Source organism: Lithobates pipiens, unplaced genomic scaffold, assembly GCF_037356315.1.
Source record: "Lithobates pipiens isolate NorthernLeopardFrog02 unplaced genomic scaffold, aLitPip1_a1.2 Scaffold_44, whole genome shotgun sequence".
In the NCBI taxonomy this organism is placed as follows: Eukaryota; Metazoa; Chordata; class Amphibia; order Anura; family Ranidae; genus Lithobates; species Lithobates pipiens.
In genome coordinates, this window is record NW_027507870.1 from 2662311 (window position 1) to 2677046 (window position 14736).

The 14736-nt window shown below is 49.8% G+C and overlaps 1 protein-coding gene across 1 annotated transcript in view; it reads left to right on the forward strand.

The window, feature by feature from the left end:
• Positions 1 to 4015: 4015 nt before the first annotated feature.
• The window catches only part of LOC143956839 (uncharacterized), a 43704-nt gene continuing 32983 nt past the window's right edge, over positions 4016 to 14736 (forward strand). The window contains 3 exon segments of the mRNA XM_077467012.1: positions 4016 to 6051; positions 6053 to 6124; positions 13097 to 13184. Coding sequence (XP_077323138.1) covers positions 4052 to 6051; positions 6053 to 6124; positions 13097 to 13184 — 2160 coding nt within the window. The 5' untranslated portion in view covers positions 4016 to 4051.

Sequence of the window (14736 nt, forward strand, 5' to 3'; positions counted from 1 at the left end):
CCTGAGCCTTCTGCATGTGCTCCCTCACCAGCGGCATCACTTTAGCCACCCTCTCTCGCATTTGAGAGATATGCTCTACCACGATTTTGTGCGGTGAGGATTCACTTTCCCACGTTTCCTTTACCAGATCGAGCAACCCCCGGGGCCTTCGCCCATACACTAGCTCAAATGGTGAGAAGCCTGTGGACGCTTGTGGAACCTTCCGGATGGCAAACAAGAGGGCAGGGAGTAACATATCCCAATCCTTCCCGTCTTTCTGGACCACTCTTTTTAGCATGGACTTTAGAGTTTTATTAAACCTCTCAACTAGGCCATCGGTCTGCGGGTGATAGACGGACGTCCGCAATTATTTAATCTAAAATAGTTTGCACAAGTCCGCCATCACCTTTGACATAAAAGGGGTGCCCTGGTCCGTTAGTATCTCTTTGGGAAATCCAGTTTGTGAAAACATTTGAAATAATTCCCGGGCAATGGCCTTAGAGGAAGTTTTCCTCAAAGGAACTGCTTCTGGGTATCTGGTCACGTAGTCTAGGATGACTAATATATATTGGTGCCCCCTTGTCGACTTTATCAGGGGTCCCACGAGATCCATAGCGATCCGCTCGAATGGAACCTCAATAATCGGCAAGGGTACCAGAGGGCTTCTATAGTGGGGCACTGGGTCAGTTAACTGGCAAATGGGACAAGATGCACAATATCTTTTAACCTCAGCCTTCACCCCTGGCCAGTAAAACTGGTCGGTTATCCTGGCCTCTGTTTTCTCTGCTCCCAAGTGTCCTCCCAGTGCGTCGTTGTGGGCTAGATCAAGTAGCATCCGCCTATAAGGTTGGGGAACTAGCAACTACTCGGCCACTCGATAAAGCAAGTCCCCCTTCAACGCAAAATGAGGAAACCTCTGATCTGCCCCTGGCATTTGTAAGATCCCCCTTCCACAACAGAAACTTGCTCTCGGGCATTGACCAAGGTAGGATCCCGCAACTGGATACATCCAGGTCTGGGTGCACTGGCCTTGAGGATGTTTCCCCTTCACCCTCCTCAACTGAGAACTGCAACGGGGAGAGCTCCTTATCATTCTCCCCCAGCATAACCTGTAACGGGAAGACTCCCCCCCCCTCAGAGGTTAACTCAGTTTTGAAACCTGAAACTGAATCATCCTTTAACTTAACATTCTCTGCAATATCATTATCAGTAACCGTATCAGTGGGGTGTGTTGTGGGGGTTTCAGGCCCAGGTCCCTCAGACTCTGTCTCTTCCAGGCCCAGTGTCCCTAGTTCTCCTGGCTGTCCTGGCAGCCCCACCTGTACCTGGCTCCACAGTTCTAAAAATAGTGGACAGTCCCGCCCCACTATAATGTCATGTATTAAGCTTCTCACTACCCCGACCTCTTGTGTCACTGAGGTATGGCCATAGGACACAGTCACTGAAACCAAGGGGTACTCCTTGGTGTCCTCATGGATGCACACTACGCGTAGGGTTTTCCTTACAGGGCCAAGTCTCCCAATCACCCTGGCATGTACAAGTGTTACCATGCTACCTCGGTCCAGTAGCGCCCTGGCAGGAAGGTGGTTCACCCACACTTCACACTCGAACCGTCCTGCAATTGGATCCAGATGAGTGGTGCAGACTCTTTGCACATAGGAGGAGCTTCTCCGACCACTCCCGACCACTCCCGCAGTCCATAGGCTCCTCCTGAAGTGGGCATTGCGCCCGGGCATGTCCCCAGGACCAACATCGCCAACACAGTAGGTCTCCCATGCTTGGCAGGCCCAAGCAGGTCCTCCACCATGGTGTACCTTTCAACCAACTCAACCAGCTGGTCAGCGGTTGCAGGGTCTTCATGGCTTACCCAGCGCTGTAGGTCATCTGGCAGGGACCGCAGGTACCAGTCTATCACTATTCGCTCCACCATCTGTGGGCCTGACAGTTTTTCTGGCTGCAGCCATTTTTTAACCAGCTATACCAGTTCATGCATTTGGGACCTGGGTGGTCGGTCAGGTTTGTATCGCCAGCGATGCACCCTCTGAGCCCGGACGGCTGTGGTCACTCTTAGTCGGGCCAGGATTTCTGCCTTCAGATGCTCATAGTCGCTAATGTGTTCCGTTAGGAGGTCAAAATAGGCCTTTTACGGGTCACCGGTGAGGAAAGGGGAGATAATGCCGGCCCATTGGTTACGGGGCCACCCCTCTCTCTCCGCTATCCTCTCAAAGGTGGTGAGAAAGGCCTCTACATCATCACTGGGTGTCAGTTTTTGTAAAAAATGGCTGGCCCTCACACCTGGTTGCCAGCGGCGACAGCCACTTGTTCTCGTCCCTGAGCCAGCCGCTGTACTGCCTCCTGCAAGGCAGCCACCTGTGCTTGAGTGGACTCCTGCTGAGCAGTAAACTGTGCGGCTAGCAGCCATGTGCTTTCCTGCTTTGCAGCTATGGCCTATGTCAGGGCCTGCTGCTGCTGAGCCATCGCTTCCTCAATGCGACGGTTTGCGTCTGTTGAAGCTTGCTGCTGGGTCACGGTGGCTTGTGCCAAAGCCCTGATGACCTCCTCCATGTCTTTACCTGCTGCTTGCAGCGTCTGAGCTGACTTCACCCAAGACATGCTATTTATACACGGTCTCTTTTAAATGTGAGTTTTTGTTTTTTAAACGTTTTTTTGTGGCTGCAAATGCACTTTTGCCCGCATTCTCCACCAGTTGTAAACTTTGGGGATAATAGCTCTGCGGGACCAAGTGTATAAACCGTTCAAGGGTGAAACCAAAAGACTTTTATTTATAATTAAATCAAAAATAAGGCTTTCTTCAGCATACAAATCAACACGTAAATTAAAGTCCGCTTATCTTCAGTAAAAAAAACAATTAAAGAAAAACACCTACAGTTCTGTAGCCGGGTCTTCGCCCCAAAGTTTTCAGACTCCTTATAGAAATCTTTTTGTAGCCTCCAAAATAGCAAGACAGCAACACAGCTCCTCAGACAGGTGTTAATCTCCTACTCCTCCTCACCACCACCTCTCTACTACTTCCTGTCTTATGAGCCGTCTTCTTGGAGGCCTTTAACCCCCTGTGTGCAGAATCCCTGTGGTCAGGGAGGGAGGCTCTTTCCCACCCAAATGTCACTTCAGAGCCCCCTAAATTCCGGGTGCCAACTATCTCTCTCTTAAAATAGAGAAGTCCGAGAGTCAGTCCTCTCCTAATGACTATACCTGGAATTTCTCACCCATTTTTGGGTGAACCCCTGATTCCCTTAAAGGGACCACAACCCGAATACAGGTGCTACATAGCACCCGTCCAGGACCAAACCTTGGCGTCCTGTACAATATATATATATTTGGAATAAATATTTTCAAACATTTTATTCATGACTGTCTATTTCAGTTGGTATACAGTACCATTAAAGTCCAATATAGCCTCCCCCTTTCAATTCTTTTCTCCTTGTATATAGGAAGAGTTGTCCCTGAAGTTGTCTTTGAAGTCAAGTGGGGATCCCAGAACCTCCAATCCCTATCTAAGTTATTATCACTCAATAAATAACAAAAACAAAGTCACAGACTGTTCTCTGAGTCAGAAGTGCCTTTTAAAATTCAGAGGAGGGTAAAAGATTCCAGAAACATTGGGGTTGATTTACTAAAGGCAAATAGACTGTGCACTTTGCAAACGCAGTTGCTTCAGAGCTTAGTAAGTGAGGTAAAGCTTCACTTTGCAAAGAAAACCCAATCATATGTAAGGAATATTTTTTTTTTTTTAAATGCATTTTTGCTTGCACATGATTGGATGATTGAAGTCAGTGGGACCTCCCCTCTTTTACTAAGCTCCGGAGCAGCTGCATGTGCACAGTGTATTTGTCTTTAATAAAGCAACCCCTATGTTTCCACAAATTATGATATGCCCAGATAGGGAGATTGTTGTCAGGAATCCTCCCGTGTATTATCTGTGTTCCTCTGTATAAGGATTCCTATGACTACGAGTCTCAGCCTCGCCCTGTGTAGGAATGTACAGAACTGGTCACATTGGTTAGGGAGTGTCAGAGACTTTCACTTTCATTTCTCTCTTTTGCTCTCAGCGATGGCGTCTGCAGATCTGAGGAAGGAGCTGGAATGTTCCATCTGTCTGGACATTTATACAGATCCTGTAACCCTGCAATGTGGACACAACTTCTGCCGGGGCTGTATTGGTCATATGTTAGATACACAGGAGAGGTCTCGAGGATATTCCTGTCCTGAATGTAGACAAACATTCAGAAAACATCCAGTGCTTCAGAGGAACATAACACTACGTAACATAGCAGAGAATTTCCTGTCTGCTCAGCCACATCAGGAGGAGTCCGGGGTCTTCTGTACTTACTGTATTCACACTCCTGTACCTGCTGTGAAATCCTGTCTGCTGTGTGAAGCTTCTCTGTGTGACGATCACCTGAAAGTCCACAGCAAGTCACCAGAACACGTCTTATGTGACCCGACCACTTCCCTGGAGAACAGGAAATGCTCCGTCCATAAGAAGATCCTGGAGTATTACTGCACTGAGGATGAGACCTGTATCTGTGTTTCCTGTACTTTGGCCGGAGAACATCGGGGACACCAGGTGGAGACTCTGGATGAGGCCTCTGAGATGAAGAAGAAGAAACTGAGGAATGTTCTGCAGAAACTGATGACAGAGAGAGAGGAGACGGAGAAAAGAGTCCAGAGTCTGCAGGAACACAGGAGGAAAGTACAAGGAAAAGCAGATGATGAAACCGAGAGAGTCACTGCCCTGTTCAGAGACCTCAGGAGACGTCTGGAAGACCTGGAGAAGAGAGTCCTGAGGGACATCTCCGGGCAGGCAGAGCGGATCTCTGGGATAATCAATGATCTGGTCCAGGATCTGGAAATAAAGAAGGATGAGCTGTCCAGGAAGATGGGGGACATTGAGGAGCTGTGTAACATGACGGATCCACTGACTGTCCTACAGGAATCAGACACAGGTGACTTGTGTGATACTGAGGATGGAGATGATGAGGACAGAGAGGGACATGAGGAGCTCCTCCATGATGGGGGGGATCTGGATGTGGGGGGGATCTCACACACATTACACACAGGCTTATCTGATATCATGTCTGGGGTAAATGTAGAGAAATGTTCAGGCACACATGTCTATCCACATTCTACTACAAAGGACGAAGGTCACATCAATGCCGAACCATCCAGGAGATGTCTCCAACCCTCCCCCACCATACAACCATCCAGGGGACCTCCCCAACCCTCCCCCACCATACAACCATCCAGGGGACCTCCCCAACCCTCCCCCACCATACAACCATCCAGGGGACCTCCCCAACCCTCCCCCACCATACAACCATCCAGGGGACCTCCCCAACCCTCCCCCACCATACAACCATCCAGGGGACCTCCCCAACCCTCCCCCACCATACAACCATCCAGGAGACGTCCCCATCCCACCCCAACCATACAACCATCCAGGAGACCTCCCCAACCCTCCCCCACCATACAACACTCACACCACCAAGCTGGAGGACCAGATATTGGGTCTCTACAACAAACATCAGGGGTGTCGGGGGTTATAGACATATTACTGGATGTGGGGACAGCTGATGATCATCTACATATATCAGAAGACAGGAAAACTGTATCCTGGTCACCATCACGTCAGAATCGCCCAGAAACAACAGAGAGATTTCAGTGTCATCAGGTGATAAGCAATCAGAGTTTCTCCTCGGGGAGACATTACTGGGAAGTGGATGTCGGGGGGTCAGTGAGCTGGAGAGTCGGGATGTGTTACCCCAGTATAGACAGGAGAGGACGTCAGTCACCGATTGGATATAATAGGAAGTCCTGGGGTTTAGAGAGGTGGGAGTTGCGAGGTAATCAATACTTGGTGACACATGACAGGAAGGAGATCCCATTACCCGGCGGTGTCTCCAGTAAGAGAGTCAGGATAGATCTGGATTATGAGGCCGGGCGGATCTCCTTTTATGAATTGTGTGACCCGATCCGACACCTCCACACCTTCACCACCACCTTCACTGAGCCCCTCCATGCTGGGCTATGTGTATGGAATGGTTGTATAAAGATATCTGGGGGGAATCAGATGTGAGAGATCTGCACAGAGACTGGTGACATCACAGTGTGAAGAATCTGATTGGTGAAATCAATAGAAGAAAAGTTGACAACATTATTATTTATAAGACCCCTTTCACACTGCCAGCATTTTTCAGGAAAAAACTCAAGACCTACCTCTTCTACCTCACTCCAGTGTGAAAGCCCGAGGGCTCCAGCTGCATTTTGCGGGCAGATTTAACCCCTTTTCGGATGCTAGCGGGGGTTAAAACCCCCCCCGCTAGCAGCCAAATAGCGCCGACACTCTTTACCGCCGACGCCCGGGGGACCCAATGTGAAAGCCATCTAAAGCTGCAGGCTCCGGGGCCGTCATCTTCATCCTAAACCTCACTTCACTACCTAGTGCAGTGATGGAGAACCTTGGCACCCCAGATGTTTTGGAACTACATTTCCCATGATGCTCATGCACTCAGCAGTGTAGTTGAGCATCATGGGAAATGTAGTTCCAAAACATCTGGGGTGCCAAGGTTCACCATTACTGACCTAGTGTGTCACTGACCAGGAACAAGCATGCAGGAGGTCAGACTGTTCAGGCTTCGCCGGCTGCATGCTTGTAGCTGGGGTCCCATTAGAAGGATTTCCTCTCACTTCCTGTCTCGCTGGCAATATTTTACCGGACAGGAAGTGAGGGGAACTCTCCAACAGACACCTTTTTTTTGTTTTTAGTAGAGGGAAGGCAAGAACCTCTGTGAGATTTTTATTTCTGACTGTGTCCTTGTAGATTTTCCTTAATTTCTTGTCTGGTACAGTGTTGTCACCAGGACAGGAAGTGAGGGAAAATCATTCTAATATGGTCCCAGATAGCAGAAAAACCTGACATGGGTTCTACTCCTAAACTTCCTAAATTTCAGTCATCACAGGTTTCTTTACATGACAAATTAATTTTCTCCTCCCACTCACTTTGATTGGATGCCATAGTTGTCACTATTATCACGGGCAGTGTTAGTCTTGTTCCTATTGGTTATGATATTAGAGGGGGCGGGGATTGATGAGCGATGATTCTGGCGGTGTTGTGGGTGTGGTAGTGTGGACAGGTGACTGGGGGAGGGGTATACAGTCTCAGGAAGAGGAAATCATCGGCTCTGTATATGGGAATATTGATCAGTGATTGGATATAGATAGAATGATGAGATAGATTGTATAATTGCTAGAATTTGCATGAAACCCCTTCTACCCCTCTATAGAGTACCTCTATGATCCTTATGGGGCAGAACAATTTTTGCATTTCCTCTATGGCCATATTCATCTGATAAAAAAAAACAAAAAAACAATTATTATGTGATTTATTAATGATTAAATTACATTATTAAGTGCTTATATGCTAATGTTAGGATATTTATATAATGACAGGTTCTCTTGCTAGAATGACTTTGCAGAAAGATGATATTAGGACAAATTATTGATATCCGGATCCTTGGAAGGTCTTGCTGTGGAAACTAGAGATATTTGGTCTCCCACTTCTACAATGAGATATTTGGGAGTCTGGAGGTGGGACAAGCTGATAAGGTGTTCAGAGATAACAGAAATTAATGTCTCTTGTAATCAATGTGATGTTTGGGCAAATTCTTATGTGAATGATTTATTATGTAAAATGTTGATGTTTGGGAAGGTCCTCCATGACAAGTGTCCAGGATTGGAAGGTAAAAGCCTCCCGTTTGATGAAGAGGTCAGATCCTTGGTCCTCCTGCCATGTCTAAGGATCTCCGCACACCTTCATCTCTCTACTTTCTAATTTTTACTTTTACTTTGTAACTCTTCTCTTTTAAATAAACTTCCAGAACGTTCACCGTGATCCGAGGTTGTTATTTCCTTATCACATTCCACAATGACTTTGGCATTAGGTGTAATAGTGATATAACACAGAGATCAGTTTTCCGGGACAGGCAAGACTTCCTATTGTCACTGTTGTCCTAAATGTTCTATATAAGACAAAATGTAACAATGATATAATTTGGCTTAAAATGGCCAATGTTAGTTTTTTGTAGCAGTTAGAAGGGGTTTTTTTTTCAGCAAGAACGTGGGGGAACGCAGTTCTGGCACCTTCAGTACTGAATGTATGTAATGGCAAGGGGTACTGGGGTATGCTGGAGGGTCTATTGATGCTGCCAGGAATCTATTGTTGCTGAGGTCTATTGTTGAGGGAGAGGTCTATTGTTGCTGGCTGCTGGGAAATCTGTTGATGTTGCTCGGAGTCTACTGTTGCAGGGGTGGATCTATTGTTGCTGGGGTAGTATTTTGTAACAGGCGGTCCATTGTTGCTGAGGGGGTATAATGCTGGAGATCTATTGTTGCTGGGGTGGGTCTAGTGTTGCTGGGGGGTATCTATTACTGCTGGGGTGGGTCTATTGTTGCTAGGGTGTATCTATTACTGCTGGCGGGAGGTCTTTTGTTGCAGGGGTGGGCCTAGTGTTGCTGGGGTGAGTCTAGTGTTGCTGGGGGGAGGTGTATTGTTGCAGAGGTGGGTCTAGTGTTGCTGGGGGGAGGTCTATTGTTGCTGGGGTGAGTCTAGTGTTGCTTGGGGGGCTATCTATTACTGCTGGGGGGGTCTATTGTTGCGGCAGTGGGTCTAGTATTGCTGGGGGAGGTCTATTGTTGCTGGGGTGGGTCTAGTGTTGCTTGGGGGGCTATCTATTACTGCTGGGGGGTCTGTTGTTGCAGGGGTGGGTCTAGTATTGCTGGGGGGAGGTCTGTTGTTGCTGGGGTGGGTCTAGTGTTGCTTGGGGGGCTATCTATTACTGCTGGGGGGGGGGGGTCTGTTGTTGCTGGGGTGGGTCTAGTATTGCTGTGGGAGGTCTATTGTTGCTGGGGTGGGTCTATTGTTGCTTGGGGGGCTATCTATTACTGCTGGGGGGTCTGTTGTTGCAGGGGTGGGTCTAGTATTGCTGGGGGGGCTGTTGTTGCTGGGGTGGGTCTAATATTGCTGGGGGGAGGTCTGTTGTTGCTGGGGTGGGTCTAATATTGCTGGGGGGAGGTCTGTTGTTGCTGGGGTGGGTCTAGTGTTGCTTGGGGGGCTATCTATTACTGCTGGGGGGGTCTGTTGTTGCTGGGGTGGGTCCAGTATTGCTGGGGGGGTCTGTTGCTGGGGTGTGTCTAGTATTGCTGGGGGGGTCTGTTGTTGCTGGGGTGTGTCTAGTATTGCTGGGGGGGTCTGTTGCTGGGGTGTGTCTAGTATTGCTGGGGGGGTCTGTTGTTGCTGGGGTGGGTCTAGTATTGCTGGGGGGGTCTGTTGTTGCTGGGGTGGGTCTAGTATTGCTGGGGGGAGGTCTATTATTGCTGGGGTGGGTCTAGTATTGCTGGGGGGGGTCTATTATTGCTGGGGTGGGTCTAGTGTTGCTTGGTGGTATCTATTGTTGCTGGCTGCTGAGGATCGATTTTACTGTTTTTCTTGTTATCATTAACAAATACAATACAAATAATTTTGCACCACAAAGGGGTCGGTAGTGGGAGGTGGGTAGGGGGTAGAACCAAGGGAAGGCACTCAGAGGTGGGTAGGGGGCAGAGAAAAGGAGGAATGACTCAGAAGGGTGAGTTCCTGCACCTATTTCCTGAGAAAAAAAGCCCTGGCAGTTAGCGTTACTGTAGATAAAAGATTCAATCCTCCCCCCACCACCACCCCCCCATACCACACCACCACCCCCCCATACCACACCACCACCCCCCATACCACACCACCACCACCCCATACCACACCATCACCCCCCATACCACACCACCACCCCCCATACCACACCACCACCCCCCCATACCACACCACCACCCCCCATACAACACCACCACCCCATACCACACCACCACCCCCCCATACCACACCACCACCCCCCATACCACACCACCACCACCCCATACCACACCACCACCCCCCATACCACACCACCACCCCCCATACCACACCACCACCCCCCCCATACCACACCACCACCCCCCATACCACACCACCACCACCCCATACCACACCACCACCCCCCATACCACACCACCACCCCCCATACCACTCCACCACCCCCCATACCACTCCACCACCCCCCCATACCACACCACCACCCCATACCACACCACCACCCCCCCATACCACACCACCACCCCATACCACACCACCACCCCCCATACCACTCCACCACCCCCCTATACCACACCACCACTCCCCCATACCACACCACCACCCCCCATACCACTCCACCACCCCCCATACCACTCCACCAACCCCCCATACCACACCACCACCCCCTAATACCACTCCACTACCCCCCATACCACACCACCACCCCCCCCATACCACTCCACCACCCCCCCATATAACACCACCACCCCATACCACACCACCACCCCCCATACCACTCCACCACCCCCCCCATACCACACCACCACCCCCCCATACCACACCACCACCCCCCATACCACCTTGACTTTAATATCAATCTAAAGAAGAATTCCAGAATTCTTTTTTCTCCCATACATTGAGGCTGTGCCCGCACTACATGGGTTAACTAGCGGTATTATGCATGGACTGTTCCTGATGCCATCACGCCCATGGACTGAATCTGGACGGGAGGATGGCAGGAACAGTCCACCTCTGGATGTGGGGGTGCGCTGTTTTCTGGAGGATCGAAGGATCGGGTAAGTATAGCCTATCGCTGCACCCCTAGACAAAATGAGCAGTTAGCCCATGCATGTGTGTGCATGGGAGAAATTCTAATGTTTTCATGGAGTTCTGCTCTAACCACTCCGTCCAAAACTGGAAAAACTGTGGCTGGAGTTAAAGTTTATGTGTTAAGCCGTGCACACACAGGCCAAATATCGGCTGAAATCAGCCGGTACAGTAGGAACCGGACAACTTTAGGCTTGCCACCTTTTCTTCAAGCCAAACCCGAACACTTTAGTGGTGGCATTTTTTTTTGGGGGGGGGGGGGGGGTATACGCTATAAGATTGTAAAAGACCTGGGACACTTTTGGTGGCCTGAAAGAGAGTAGTAATGTGGCGCATAGCTTCCCGCAGCAAACAGTGCACGTGGCTGAATTGTGAGTGTTCTTCACAGAATGCAGGGGTCAGATATCTCCTCGGGACAGGGCTAGTGCTAGCAGGGGGGTGGGGAGAGTTAGATATGTGCTGGGGGGCAGTGTCGGCTTGTGCTCAAATTTATTAGGTGGGGGGGGGGCGCAAACAAACTGAAAAAAACCCATCAATTGCAGCCTCAATGTGCCTCATAAAATGCAGCCATTGTACCCATCAAATACAGCCACGGTGCCCATCATATGCAGCCTCTGTGCCCATAATATGCAGCCTGTGCCCATCATACAGGCTCTGTGCCAATCATACAGCCTCGTGCCCATCATATACAGCATGTGCCCATCATACAGCCACTGTGCCCATCATATGCAGCCTCTGTGCCAATCATACAGCCTCGTGCCCATCATATACAGCATGTGCCCATCATACAGCCACTGTGCCCATCATATGCAGCCTCTGTGCCCATCATATGCAGCCTCTGTGCCAATCATACAGCCTCTGTGCCCATCATATGCAGCCTCTGTGCCCATTACATGCAGCCTCTGTGCCCATCACATGCAGCCTCTGTGCCTATCACATGCAGCCTCTGTGCCCATCACATGCAGCCTCTGTGCCCATCATATGCAGCCTCTGTGCCCATCACATGCAGCCTCTGTGCCCATCACATACAGCCTCTGTGCCCATCATATGCAGCCTCTGTGCTCATCACATGCAGCCTCTGTGCCCATCATATGCAGCCTCTGTGCCCAAATGTGCTGGGGGGGGGGGGGGGCACTTTGTGAGAGAAGAGGGCCAGTGCAAGGGGGAGGGGTAGGGGGGTAGGATATGTGCTGGAGGGGTCCTTTGAGAAAGAAGAGAGATAGTGCAAGGAGAGGTTGCCAGATTTCAAATCCAACCCACACTTCTAGCATATCTTCCTCCTGCCAAAGCCTCCCCCAGCACATATCCTCCTAACCCCTCGATCACTCCATATATGTTTACCTTGTCCTCCTTTCCAGCCACTCTCTTGCTCTCCCTCCTCCATCTACAGAGCATGATAAAAACTTTCTACAGACCTGATATCAGCGCCTCTCTGCTCCCCTCCTCCTCCTGTGTGTACAGAACGGAGAAGGAGGAGGAGGAGGAGGGGAGGAGCTTTCTGCTCCCCTCCTCCTCTTGTGTGTACAGAACGGAGAAGGAGGAGGAGGGGAGGAGCTTTCTGCTCCCCTCCTCCTCCTGTGTGTACAGAACGGAGAAGGAGGAGGAGGGGAGGAGCTTTCTGCTCCCCTCCTCCTCTTGTGTGTACAGAACGGAGAAGGAGGAGGAGGGGAGGAGCTTTCTGCTCCCCTCCTCCTCCTGTGTGTACAGAATGGAGAAGGAGGAGGAGGGGAGGAGCTTTGATACACTGACACTCTGCTCTGCTGAACCAAGCTGCTGTCAGGGAGAGGGGAGACTCGTCACTCTCGGTGCAGTCCGTGTGAATGATGTGTCCAGGTCTGGGGCAGAAGTAAACCCCAACACATCATTCAAAAACCGGACTGTCTGGGAGAAAACCTTACAGGTGGCAACCCTACTTTAGGCCCGTGTGTACAGCTGATTGTCTGACAGAATCTGATCTCATGACCGGCTTCTGTCCAACGAGCATGCTGGATAATAATACAATTGGAGGGGAAATCCTCTCTTAGTCAGGTGTCCCCATTGGGAAAATGTCCCTCTATTCTTGTCCTTTGAAGGCATCTCCAATCACTTTCTGTCTTGGTGACAAAGGTCATCAGGACAGATGGAGAAGGGGATTCTCCCCGACACAATCACAGACAGATATTAAATACTGACAAGGGTTCTAACGCCTCAACAATCCAACCAAGACTGGAAAAACAAACATTTGAGCTGTAACTATACTTTATACTTTAACACTGATCATTACATTTGGTTAAAGCGGAGTTCCGCCGAAAAAAAAAAACAGACGCAAATTTAAAGTCAGCAGCTACTGCAACTGCTGACTTTTAATATTAGGACACTTACCTGTCCAGGGCGTCCGCGATCTCCTCACCTGAAGCTGACCCGTCCCTTGGCTCCCCGGGTGCAGGCGTCGGCATCTTCAGTAAGGGAATCAGGAAGTGAAGCCTTACTGCTTCACAGCCTGGTTCCCTACTGCACATGCGCGAGTCGCGCCGAGTGTCCTTACTGGTCCCTGCTGTCTTCTGGGACCTGTGTGTCTCCCAGAAGACAGCGGGGGGGGGGGGAATGGAGGAGGGGCCAGACATGGCTTAGATCGCCACGGAATCTGCGGCCAGAAGTGGGAGCAAATACCTTTATTAGTTAGGCATCTGCTCCCCCCTCCCCCTGAAAGGTGCCAAATGTGACACCGGAGGGGGTGAAGAACCTGAAAAGCATGAGTTCCATTTTCGGGTGGAACTCCGCTTTAACTAATCATTTATATGAACACATCACTAACTCTATTCTTTATAAATGGGCAGATATGTCCCAAGAACAGAGGACTAGGAGATATCTGCCCATCCACTAAGAGTCCACCATGACCATCGCCAACACTGACCGAGGCACATGTGCTGCACTTTTCATTCCTCACTTTTCTCCACAGAAGGCCACAATTCAGCCGTTTTCAACTATGGTGCCCAGGTACCCTGAGGTGTCTTCATGTTTCTTCAGGGCTGCATTAATAAAATGCCAAAAGAAATGGCCAAAAATTGTATACAAGCCATTGGGTGGATGAAGTCTGCCTTTAACCCACCAAGCCTATTGTCAATTGTCATTCCAGGTGGATGTCAGACACAGCCAATGACTGATCAGTGCACCGGCTCGTTGCTGGTACCATGTGATCACTGTAACCAATCACAGCCAATCACATGACAATTATAAATAATGGCTGGCTTTCTTTCATGTTATAGATGGAGAAAATCCATCATCTCCATAATGGTCCCTATGGAGATTGTTCTAGATGGAAAACATCCAGCACCCCCATAATGATCCCCTATGAGATTTTTATAGAGGGAGAACATCCAGCACCCCCATAATGATCCCCTATGGAGTTTTTTTTATAGAGGGAAAACATCCAGCACCCCCATAATGACCCCCTATGGAGATTGTTCCAGATGGAGAACATCCAGCACCCCCATAATGACCCCCTATGGAGATTGTTATTGAAGGAATACATCCAGCACCCCCATAATGATCCCTTTATTTGAAGAGCTACAAATAAGAGGGTACATGTCCTCCATATTACAGCTTTCTCTGTAGAGACACATGGAGGGGGGGGGTGGGGTTCTCCTCTCTGGGGGGTGTATATTTTCTCCCCCATATACCCGGCTGTGTGACTCTATAATAGTCTCTGGTATTTATTATGTATTCCTCGGCTGCTTTGTGTCAGAGATCCGCTCCCCGACTCTCCATAGTGTGACCCCCAAACCTGAGACCAGGGGGGCGCTATGATCTTCACCCTGATTGGCCTTCCAGGTGGAGGGAAGTCTTCCTCCAGACATTGTGGTGATGTGCGTATTAGTGTACGGGTTATCACAGAGCGGGGGGAGGGGCATGCACTGTGATGTTCATTCATTATTCATTGTCCCGTCACACGCGGCGTTTCTGCACCCCGCAATGTACAGAAATAAAGGGGGGGGGGCGGGAGTTATGGGTTC